Raw genomic sequence first — 12,673 nt, forward strand, 5'->3', positions numbered from 1 at the left:
TAAGCTAATTACATTAGTGCCACCCTAATAACATCATATATTCCAACGGAGGACATATACCAGTTTGCATAATGACAATTCAATGCCATCTCTATGGAATTTCTCCTTATTTACTAGCCATACCACCCCTACACACATGGGTGTCTTTTTACACTCACCCTCAAACTAGTGTTTGTAACTTCACTTTGCAAATAATCTTGGTCAATTTGTTTTTTAATATTGTGTGGGTTGAATAGAAATTTGATTGGCTTGCTTTGATTCATCTTATTCTTGTTCACATCTTGCTTGTAGTGTTCATCTTGTTCTCCCCCTTATTTGAATATTCTAGTCACATAAAATTTTATTACCGTAACACGTAGAATTCTTTATTGTTAATTATCTCTTTCTTCTACTTGTTGTACTTCCCCCCGTCAAGCTAGGTTCTTAAGCAAGAGACACAACTTGTACAAAATAATGGCGGGAGAAATAATTGACTCCTAGCTTTATGAAAAAGCTCTATACACCAGCCAAAATGGTGATAGTTTGAAACACAATTTTTAAGGCATAAAAAAGACCTAACTTTAGGGCACAATAAAAAAACTATTTAACTTTTAAGTGTAGGTCAAAAAAAAAAAATCTCTTGGGTGAAGAATAAAATGACTTGCCTGAAGCTAGATGTTGGGCACACTCCTACACTTTTAGGTAGTGTATCTATAGGCATTGCGCTAAAGTGATTTAAAAATATGAAAAAAATTACTTTGAGGAATTAAGGGTGTGAATAAAAAGATAGTAGCTCTCACACTTCAAATGGAAGGAGGAAAATAATGCAGCTCTTCATACTTCCAAGTAAGAAGGAGGTGCTTTTAGATTAATAGATGGATAAAAAGTAACTCGGTTTGACTCTAAAGGGAGATAAAAATAATAATTTTCTATGCATATGTTGATTAAGGAAACTTAAAAAACTCCAATAATAAAGTTTAGAGATGAAACATAATAATGAAATCTTTTTAAAAATTGAAATCTCATATAAGACAATTACTTTTTAACATGACTTGACCAATTTGAAAAGAAAATATTCAAAAGAGAAACTCTGGAATAAGGGAGATTTAGGACAGGATGGAACAATTTGATTTTTTAGTTAACTGGATGATTGCTAAGACGTTTAAAGGAAAATGAGGAACAAAGAGAACATCTTGTAAGTGAAGTGTAGGTGTGGCAAAGGTGGACCGGACATCATGTACTTTAGTTTGGGATCCATCTACTATAGAGACAAACTTATCAATTAGTCAAGAAGTATAGAACACAAAAGATTACCATTACCTGTCAAATGCTCAAAGGCTCTAGAGTCAATGATCTAGGATGAAGAGGGTGAAGTAGCAGAGACTATATCTGTGATAGTAGTTTAGCAGTCATGGGAGTGGCCTTGTTGGGTGTAGGAACCATCATATTTTTTAACCTTTAAAGTAATTCAAAATCCTCTTCGGATACAATCTTCTCGCATTTATCAGTCTCAAGTTTGACTTAATTCTTGTCTCCATTGTTTGTAGATGTTGAATTTATGGAAATGAGAAATACTTCATCAACTTGTTGTAATAAGAGTATATGAACCCTTATTTATAATAGAGGAAAATAGTAGAGTCTATTTACAATTAAATTACCCTTGTCCCAATTACACCCAAACTCTAACACTTAAAGATAAGTCCTAGCATAATTAAATAAATCAACATAAATAGAAGACTAACATAACTAAAACACCTTTAAAGTGAGAAATACTTCATCAACTTGATGTAATAAAAGTACATGAACCCTTATTTATAATAGAGGAAAATAGTAGAGTCTAATTACAATTAAATTACCCTTGTCCCAATTACACCCAAACTCTAACACTTATAGATAAATCCTAGCATAATTAAATAAATCAACATAAATAAAAGACAAACATAACTAAAACACCTTTAAAGTGAGAAATACTTCATCAACTTGATGTAATAAGAGTACATGAACCCTTATTTATAATAGAGGAAAATAGTAGAGTCTAATTACAATTAAATTACCCTTGTCCCAATTACACCCAAACTCTAACACTTAAAGATAAGTCCTAGCAAAATTAAATAAATCAACATAAATAGAAGACTAACATAACTAAAACACCTTTAAAGTGAGAAATACTTCATCAACTTGATGTAATAAGAGTACATGAACCCTTATTTATAATAGAGGAAAATAGTAGAGTCTAATTACAATTAAATTACCCTTGTCCCAATTACACCCAAACTCTAACACTTATAGATAAGTCCTAGCATAATTAAATAAATCAACATAAATAGAAGACTAACATAACTAAAACACTTTTAAAGTGAAACTCTTCTGTGAGACTTGCTTTTATAATAATTTTGGCTGTGTAAGACTTCTTATTGTGTAGAACTCATCATGCCATCATTGTATGGGCTTGGCGCCTTCTCCTTGGTCTATGGGCTTTGAGCCCATCTTCCACATCTCTTGGATGTGTGGGCCTTCCTTGGTCTAATGGGGCCCATATTCCAACACACTTGGATATGAGGACCTTTCTTGGTTGTGTGGGCTTGGGCCCATCTTCCGACAGTAGAGACCTGATTTCCTGTAACCCAATCCGATTTTCCATGGATTTTCCAACAAGTGTCCACCAAGTGATTTAAGCCTCCACAACTAGTACAAGTTCGGTTGTTAGATTTAGAAGAATTTTTTCCAATTTAATCACCTCTTTCATGACCACTTTTAGTTTTTCTTTCACATCCCCTATTATATGAATTTTCATGAAGATGATTCTGATATCTTTGGAAGAAAAAATGCCAACTGTGAGTATGGCTTGGATCACAACAGATCACCATTCAGAATTTGTGTTGCTGGTAATTCCTTTCGAAAACCTAACGGGTGGGCATTCAGATTGGAGATTCAGAAGAAGATTGTAGGGGTCTATTTGACAAAGCTTTGTGAGTAATTTCTGCAACTACTCCCTCATTTCATTCACTTTCACTTTCCATCGTGTGAGTTGTTGGAAGATATGGTGGATTGCCTTTTTATATGGGAAGATTCTATACACCATTTGCAGCAAGTTGGGTGTTTTTTATGTTCTCTCACCCCCAACTTGAGGGAGAGTATTGGATGATGGGCCGAAACCCACACAACCAAGGAGGCCCACATGTCCAAGTGTGTGGAAGATAAGTTCAACCGCATAGACCAAGGATAATGCCCATAGGCCCACACAATGGTGGCATGATGGTAATAAGGAGTCATCTCTTAAAGATGACACTGATGTAATTAGTTAATGATTTATGTCTCTTATTCACTGTAGATAGGGTGAAGGGTATTCTAGTAATATTAATATTTTTGATATTTATAAATACAACTTAAGGGGGAGGGTTTGGACAAGTCAATTACCCTAATCTTCCTCCTCTTTTCTTCAAATTTGTCACTGTTCCTCTTTTCCTCCTAAAACTTTCTCTCCACCACTTTTCTTCTTCTTCTCACCCCTTATTCCTGTTCCACTATGATTATACACTATGGAATCCTTATATATCATGGAATCCTAAGTTTCAACATGAGCAAAATAACGTTGGGTAAGTGAGAGTGAAATGGCTTTCACTTTCATTTTTCCTCAGGGCGTACTAACATCCCCTAAATCATAAACTTAATTCGACAAGTGATTTCACTTTCACTTGTCGATTCCCTCATCATTCTCTCGATATTTCATCTGCCTCTTGCCCATTTCAAGGAGATGATGCACCCTTTCTCTTCTTCGCTTGCTCTTCCTCTCTGCCACATTCTATCTTCTTCACTCTTTGCTCTCTATAGCCGTTTCTCTTCTTTGCTTGCTCTTCTTCTCTGTGACATTTTCTCTTTGTCTTTCCCCAACCTCCGTCTCTTTTCCTCTCATTCTTGATAACATCTATCTACCACGAGCCATGTCTCTTGCTTCCTCTTGATTCGAAGCTATGATATCACTTTTATGAAACATTTCTTGTTTCTTATTCATGGAATTGTCTATTTTCTAAAATAGATAGTGGGAAACCTGATTTTTGGGGGAATTTGTGTTTCTTTAACTATTATCAACATCATCTTGGGGGTGTGAGAATATCTTGCATGTGTTTAAAGTAGAAGAAACATTTCTAGTATTCCAAAGGAGCAGAATTTTTGGAGAATGTGGTCTAAACATTGTATCAAATACCCACTGAAAGCCCGATGGGAAACTAGCATCGAATGTAGCTGTTTGTCACATTAGCTTGCCATCCTTATCCCAACGACAACCCCTGGAATTTTGGAGCATCTAGGATGACCTACATTGTGACTACCCCGCCCATTCTTGACCGCCTCTCACGGGATTCGAACGCGGGACGTGGCATGTCCAGCTTTGATACCATGACAACGGCTAGCCAATACACCCAAAAGACCGATCTGTTAGGTGCGAAAAGCTACCACTTACAAGAGTGGACGGAACCACTCTGACACATTGGATAGTTTTTTGCCGAAGCAAGGTACCAAGATCTATCTTTATCTTCTTTCCTTTGATACTCCTTGATCATTGGAGATATTCTCTTGTGATTTTCCTTGATCTTCTTGCCCTTGATTAGTGCCAATGTTGCCTTCTAGGGAGAAATGTCTTGATTTAGTGTTTCCTCCATAATTGTGGGATAAGCTTGATCCTTGGATAGCCTATAGTGCTGGCCTAGTGGATGAGATTTCTTGACTTGAATCTCTTCTAAGTGCTCCATAATTGATGGAAGTGAATGTGATGTGGATGAACCATGTTGGCTTGGCTTAGCTAAAGTGGTTAAGCTGATTGTGCATGGTTGTGTGCCATGGTTGAAAGCTTATGACACCGACACAAGTAACTATGAAGTTATTCAACTAGCACTAGATAAATCTTACAATTAGCATGAAGGAGGAAAGAGAGAAGTGCAACGGAATAAACCAAGGTTTTAGAACCCTAATTAAACTAAATAGTTGCCCAAGATGGACTCAATGGGGAAGTGGATATCGTGGGTGTGTAGGAGACGTTTGAGTCATGGTAGAGTTAGCTTTCAAATTTAAGAAAGTTGTTGTAGACTTAAAATTAGGAGTCTTAGTTAGAGAAGGATAGAATTTTCCTTTCAACATGTGTGAGATCTTATTTATTTGTGTTCTTATTTCTTATATTTCCAAGATCTAGTATCAAATCCAAGGTTTGTGGATCATGAATAAATATATCCACTTGTCATATTCACTGAAATGAAAGAGAGGAAAAGCACACCTTTTCTTTGCCTTAACGATCAAATAGAAATACGATGACATGACAACACTGTTATGCTTCATGTGGAATATAATATTTTCTATTTTTTTAAATGAAGAGAATTAAAATCTTATTGCTTGAAATCAGGTGCAAGAGTTGTATTCGTTGGACTTAGACTCACTAATCAATCTCTGGTAATTTTTTATCTTTTGCACTAGCCTTTTCTTTTCTTAACCACTTTGTTACTTCATGTTTTAGTGCCATTTACTCTTTTTAAGTGGTAAAGTAAGGGGAGGGATTCCCCCTCCCTTTTGTTTTCTTCTCCCCCTCCTCTCCCCTTTCCTTTTTCTAAAAAACCAAAAGAGGGTGGGTGGTGGTTAGAGAAGGGGGGGGGGGGGAGGGGGAAGAGGGGGTCATTGAATAATTTTGATGAGTTTTACTATGCTGGAAGGAGGAAAGGTAAGGGAATAATGGATGGAGCTTCCAAGAGAACATATGACTCATGAACTTTTGAGAAAGATAGAAAAATGCTTGATTTGGTCATTGAGCAAGTCAATTTGGGTAACAAATTACCAAATGGAGTCTGGAAACATGAAGTTTCCAATGATTGTGTCAATATGTTTCATTTGGACTTTGAAAAAAAACCTATCAGATTGTGACAACTTGCCTCAACACTTGTGGCTTTGTGTGGGATCCAATAACGCAAAAAGTTTCTGTAAGTAAGTCATTGTTGCAAGAATGGAAGATTACGTGGATTTATTTGAAGATGAAGATGATGATTCAAGTGATGTTTCTTGTGCAGATGATTATCAAGGTAACAATGCAAATGAATATGAAGATAGTGTTTGTGGCAATAATTTGGAGGACGACGTAGACACAAAAAGAAGTACTGAGAGGGAGTGTGCAATACAATCTATAAGAGCATCATATTTTAGAGATGTATTGGCAATTTGAATGTGACAAAATTATTGACTTTTATGTTTTAATGAAATTAAAATTTTTTAGGTTGTATTTTGCATGTACAATTGTAGGTTTTTTTTATATTAAATATTTGAATGAGTTCTATTTATGTTATTTTTATTTTTATTATTATGTTATTTACATAGTATGTTGGATAATGATTCCATTATATTTGATGAATAGTTTAAGAGAGAATTTAAACATAGTAAAAATAATAATTTGATTGACTATTTTGATCTTATAAAAGTAAGAATTTGTTTAATTATTTTTAATTAATTAATATTAATTCAATTTTAACTATATATTAATTCATCACAAGTTAAAATTTATCTTAATTTATTTATAAAAATTTAAGTAAAACTATCTTATAAGAGTTAATAGACTAACTTTGTGTTGGCCGAGACGTGATATTTGTCTCACGATATTCCCTCCCCTACCTCTTAACATTTTAAGCATTTACAAGCTGAATTATTTAATTATTTATCTCTAGCTAGTTTTAGAAAAGTAAGCATTCGTTTAATTATTTTTATATATTTATTTAATTAAATATTTAAATTATTTAAAATTATTTATTAATTTATCGCAAGTTAAAATCTATCTTAGTTTATTAATAAAAAAAGTTAAGTACAACTATCTTAAGAGTTAACAACCTAACTTTATATAATAAAATATCCTTTTTATACAAATTCATGTTAGTTAATATTATTTTTAATTACTAGTTTATGAGTGAGAATTTAGATATTACAAAATTACAATTTCATCAACTATTTTAATATTATAAAAGTTAGCATTTATTTAATTATCATTATTTATGTATTTGATTAATTAACTAATATTAATTTATTTTTAAGTATTTCATAATTTATGACAAGTTGAAATCTATCTTTTTTTATTAAAAAAAATTTAAGTAAAAGTTATAAATGTCAAATTTATTAGATTATTTTATTAGTAAAAAATAATTTTATTTTTGTTTATTAATAAAATAAATTTAAGTAAAAGTTGTAAACAAAAGTGATGTTTGATTGCAATCAGCATTCCTGAAATGGGATAAATTTGTTTCTTCGCGGCTCGTGTACTGATTTTTTTTAAGATTACGAAGACAAAAGAGATTGTTTCTTTTTGCGGAAGCGGGTGAGGGTGGCAAGAGAGAGTCACCCTGTTGCTGGGTCGGTGGGAGGGAGAGTGGGGAGAGGAGCAGCTGCCCTCCGATCGCTCCCTTCTCTGTTGTGGAGGAAAAGAGAGAGAGGCTGCCACGTCAACCTCGTTAAATTTTATGGGTGCACTTTAGAATTTTCCTGAAAGAAACATATAAAGACTTCACTAAACTGTCAGAGAGCGCAGACGAGAAGCGTGACAGCACAATGTGTCCGACGAAGAGGTATGTGCTGCGGCTCTTCATCTCCCTGAAGCACATCACAGCTAACGTGATCGACCGGAACTATGGCCGCATTGTGGTATCGGCTTCATCAGTGGAGCACGCGCTTAAGGAGGGTTTCGAGTGCGGCCGGACTTGCAACGCCAAGGCTGCTGCTGCTGTAGGGGAAGTGCTTGCCATGCGGCTCAAGGTGGAGGGACTCGCTCAGGGCAGGGGTATCCACGTTAACGTGCAGAAGGAAGTGCTGAAGAAAGGGTTCAAGAATCAAACCAAAGTGTGGGCCATTGTCAACGCACTGAGAAACCACAACGTTAATCTTATTATCGACGATTCTGACCCTCAATGAAGAAAATATGAGTAGAATTTCTTGCTTTACATTGTTTATTTCAATGTACTGGGTTGCGGGTTTTCCAGATGTTCACGTGTTGCATGCAATATGCTCGAGGAAATGCGTCACTGTTGGACGTGTTGAGCGCTGTCTGATTTTTTTTTGTTTTCTAATAGGAATGCAGGAATAGGCTGATCCAGGCAAAGACAGAAGAGAATCTGGAAGAAGGGGTTGTTGTTTCTTGATCATGCCGATACAAAGTAGGGTCGCTGCAGTTTTAACTTTTCCGGGCAATCCAGTCATTAAGTTGTTGGCTAGCCTGCGGATGTGACTGCTTAACGTGTAAATGAGAAGTAGCTGAGGTACACTATTTCTCCTGAAATAAACTGTTATTGTGTACTGTTACACATCACATATTAGTGTTCGGGGTTTTAGGTTCTTAACTCGGGCCAAAGCCTAAGGATTATGGAAAAAGTTGAAGGTTTGGATTGTAAATGTAAGACCTTCCTGGAGGAGTATATTGACAGTTGTTGACTCTTTATTTCCCTTTTCCAATAAGTTGCATCTGAATGTTTAGATAATTAGCAAATAGCTTTTTTTCGCACTACATAAAACCGTTCTGATAAACCAACTATGTTTCAAGAATTTGGTTTTGTGATTGCTGGTTTTCTTCCAAAGTGAAGAAAGACTGGATAAATTGCATCTGTTCGAATGGCTACAACTAAGGACCTGGGAACTTCATTACTAGTAAATTTTTTGGTTGATTCTCTAAGAGTCGGTAATGTTTCTTGTGCATTTGCTCAGAATTCATTAATACACAGTTCATTAGCGACCATCTTGTAGAAATTCTCTCACCTGTCCCCTACTTTCTAATCATACATTAAGGCAAATAAATAAATTTGGAAAGATAAAAACTCACTTGTAACCTGCATTAATTAGACCATGACCAATAAAAATGAGACTTCTGACTTAAGTAGGACTCGTTCCTGTTATCAGATAAAACCTGGTTCAACAAAAGAAAGCATAGTGACAGACTCTAGATCCAAATAGTAAAACCACAGCTCCAAAGAAAAAGAATAGTATACAATCTAAAAGACTCTGGGTACTCACTTTTATGTTTACTGAAATAGTGCCTTCTGATCTAGTAGATCTATCATATGAAATTTGAGTTCTGTTGGATCCACTGGACTGATGTTACCACATGGCTCAATTGTTGAAGAAAAAGCTAACAAACATTAAGATAGAGCAATTTTTTTTTCAAAAACAAATATTGAAACTATACAAATGAAGGAAGAAAAAATGGAAAGAAGGAGATTAAAAGACAACAATAACTTTCTACATAGCTCAATTGTGGAAGAAAAAGCTAAAGAATGTGAACGTAGAGCAGAAAGTTTTCCCAAATAAATGAAACCATACAGAAAAAGGAAGAAGAAATGAAGGACAAAAGAAGACTAATGACAACAATTTACTATTTAGGAGAGATTGTTTTGGGAAAGTGCCCATAGTTAGTACTTTCTATCAATTCGAATTTTCTTTAGGAAAGTATTTAGTCAATAAGTCCATTCTTATTATTAGTTTTCATCTAAGACAATTGCTAGATTTTTTTTTTGCAAGTTGTTTTTAATTTAGCAAGTCAATATGCAATTGTAATTAGAAACTTTAGTCCAAGGCCACAAGGCTATGATTTTTTTAACTAATTTCATCAACAGGGTCCTAAATACATAGTCTCCATATCTTCTCTTGACACCTAATAGTACAATACATGTCCATGATTGCGTAGTACTTTTTCTATATGTCCTTGTTCAATAAAAGAAGTCCCATTATGTGGAAAAATCCAAAAGCATTTGAGATGGCTAATGCGAGTAGAAATGAAAAAGGTCATCAATGATGTCAGATTCTTCATCACCAAATTGAAATACAAAGGTATGAGATGATTTCCCAGCTGTGGAGATCTGCAGAGATATGTATTTCCCATAAAGCTGCTCTGGCTGAATGTGGAAAACTATTGGCAGCATAAAAACAGAAAATAAAATAAAATAAAATAAAATAAAAGAAAAGAAAAGAAAAGAAAAGAATCTGAGAGAGAATGCCTTTTTCCTGTGTTTGGCAGCTCAAAAGCTTTGATTGAAAACAAAATAGAATCTAAAATTCCTTGTAGTCCTAGTTATAGAATTTTCTCTAAAAAAAGCAAGGAATTTGGAGAGAAAGAAAAGGAAAATAAAGAGGAGAGAAAATTTTATTGGACTCCTCTCTCTCTCTCTCTTTCTCCCTGTCTTTTCCTTTCTTCCTCAGCCATTTCTCTGTTGTGCATGTTTTCTCCCCCGGCCACCGCTCAGGATGGAAACCAGGACTTGCTTCGGTCGGCTTCAGCAACTGATCTCCCTTGCCACAGTTGAAAGAATGGGGGGATGAGGGGTCTGGCATTCCCTCTTCCCCCTCTGTTTCTCTCGAAAACTTGTGATTTAATCTTGTGGTACTACCAGCACCAATTCACCAATGAGGGCTTGGCAAATGCCGGTTCACAATTTGATGCCTTTGACAATGGAGATGACCCACATACTTGTAAACCAGTCAAAGTGGCAGAGCATTTGGTGAGCAAAGGTGTGAATATCGGAAGTGCTTGACAAAACTAGCAATTGTGCTGAATCCGCGATGGATAGGAAACTTCAGTTAGGGAATTGTAGGACACATAGATATCCATGCGTTGTGTGTGCACCACAATTGTGTTGCTTTAAGCCTTAATGATGATAGATTTGCATTCAAATTCATACATTGATCAGCCTCATTTCTTTCACATCAAGCCCATCAAATTTTGTTTTTTCTTTGTTCATGTAGTCATATTAGAAATTGCTTAGAAAGATCAACAATCTATTACTTTTCCCCCTAGAGCAAGCATGAGTCTTGTCCAAGAGATTAGCAACAGAGGGGATGTGGGCGATGATGGGGTATAGGCATGAGCAAGTTCCAGCACCATCAGGAGTGTTGACATTGCGGTGATCGCCAAGGAGCACAAGGGATGACAAACCGAGCCCGTCTCTGACAAAAAATGTGGTGAATTCATTGAAGGAAGGGGAGGCATTCGTTGGGGAGGAAAAGCCTGACCAGAAGGTTGGACTACTTGACCACCTCCAACAAGTAAGCTGCAGAGATGTACCAGCAACAGTTCCATGGATCAATTCCCTTGTAATTAGAATAGCAGGATGAGGTTAGGGTGGAGACTGCCAAGAAATCGTAGGGGCATGTTGAATTTATTGAAAAAGATATATACTTCATTGATGTCATTAACTTATTATAATCAGAGTACATGAACCTCTATTTATAATAGAGGAAGGTAGTAGACTCCAATTACAATAAAACTACCTTTGTCCCAATTACACCTAAACTCTAACACTTAAAGATAAGTCCTAGCATAATTAAATAACTCAATATAGATAAAAGACAAACATAACTCAAACTAGACCTCTTCTAGGACGTGACCATAAGATAAAAATGCTTTTGTGAGTCCTTCTTGATCTTCCAACTTATATGATAAGGATGCCAGCTCATGGTAATCATGGTGGGTCTTACTTCTTATGGGCTTGGGCCCATCTTGTAGACCTTCCTTAGTCGTGTGGTCCATCTTATAATACTCTTAGATATGTGGGCCTTATTTGGTCGTGTGGGCTTGGGCCCTATCTTCCAACAGGTCAGGTCGCGTAGGTGGCTACAGAAAAGAGGACGATGAGGATGACTGCCGGCAGGAGCTGTGGCAGCTGAGGTAGACGATGGTGCATTTTTTCTGGAATGCAGCTTAGTAGTTGTCTAATTTTTTGCAGTTAGGACTGGTGAGCAGTGAGTTTATAGGAGATTTCTGGGTTTGACTTTGTGACATTAGAGTCAACAATTTTTAGTTTAAACAAGGTATATTGACGAACACATGATGCAGGGCTCTGGGCCTTTTCGAACTGTTTGATTTGTTATGTAGGTGTGCCCTGTTTATGTAAGTATAGACTGTAAACTTCTCTTTTTACTTTCTTTTATAGTTTCCACCTGCATCAAACAAGAGAAGTTTGTCTCTTTTGTTTTCTTTTCTATTTTGTCTCCTTTCACAAACAAGTGAAAAAAGCTCTTATTTCTTTTCATTTCTTTTATTTTCTTTTTCTCTTTCTTTTATTTCTTTTGTCTCTGCTTTCTATGCTGCCAAATGCAGCCTAAAGACAGAAACTGGAGTTGAATTAATTCATCAGGGTTCATCTCCGTTGTAATGAGACAGGTCTAAGCTTTCCATTTTCTTGAATTATGTTGGAAAAAATTCTGCTAGAAGATTTGATAGATAAGTCCACTGACGAAGAACTCATAAATCCTGTAAACTATCGTAATCTGACCCACTAGTTGGTTGTTTAATGCATCCATTCCACTTACTTTTCCTTTCATTTTGAATTCAATGCCAGTTTGTGGTGGCTGATGGAAAGAAATTTGAGGAGAATCTTGGTCCTCTACATGTAACTTCCTTGGCTCTAAGAATGCAACAAAAGTAGTTTTGTTTAAGCAAGGAGGCCATTTTCTAGAAAAATTGTTAGGGGAGAGGATCTGCATGTTGCATATTTGTAACAATTTCTCTTCCAAGAAATGCACTCAGAGAAGAAAAATGCAAATACGCATGAGAAAGAACCCGGAGACGTAGTTATAGCTGACATCCAAGAACTGTAGATTAGGCATGTTGGACAAGCTGGTGAAATTGTATCTACGAAAATATTTGTTGTGATGGACCAGATATTTCAGATTTTTCATGTTTGAGGCTTTCGAG

At 35.8% G+C, this 12,673-nt stretch overlaps 1 protein-coding gene across 2 annotated transcripts; it reads left to right on the forward strand.

Annotated features, from left to right (window-relative positions):
- The first annotated feature begins 7,300 nt into the window (after positions 1-7,300).
- Positions 7,301-8,424, forward strand: LOC137944610 (uncharacterized). Of its 2 annotated transcripts, none has more exons than XM_068790303.1 (2): positions 7,301-7,916; positions 8,064-8,424. In XM_068790303.1, exon 1 carries the CDS (start codon positions 7,546-7,548, stop codon positions 7,903-7,905), a length of 360 nt encoding a protein of 119 aa, XP_068646404.1. In that variant the 5' UTR covers positions 7,301-7,545; the 3' UTR covers positions 7,906-7,916; positions 8,064-8,424. The 2 variants fall into 2 exon arrangements, with proteins under 2 accessions (XP_068646404.1, XP_068646405.1); XM_068790304.1 differs by having other exon boundaries at positions 8,072-8,424.
- Positions 8,425-12,673: the final 4,249 nt, after the last annotated feature.

The sequence above is a fragment of the Aristolochia californica genome, unplaced genomic scaffold, assembly GCF_029961685.1.
Source record: "Aristolochia californica isolate CCGP_79_NKW_82.1479 unplaced genomic scaffold, dmAriCali1.0.hap1 SCAF_11, whole genome shotgun sequence".
NCBI classification, from domain to species: Eukaryota; Viridiplantae; Streptophyta; class Magnoliopsida; order Piperales; family Aristolochiaceae; genus Aristolochia; species Aristolochia californica.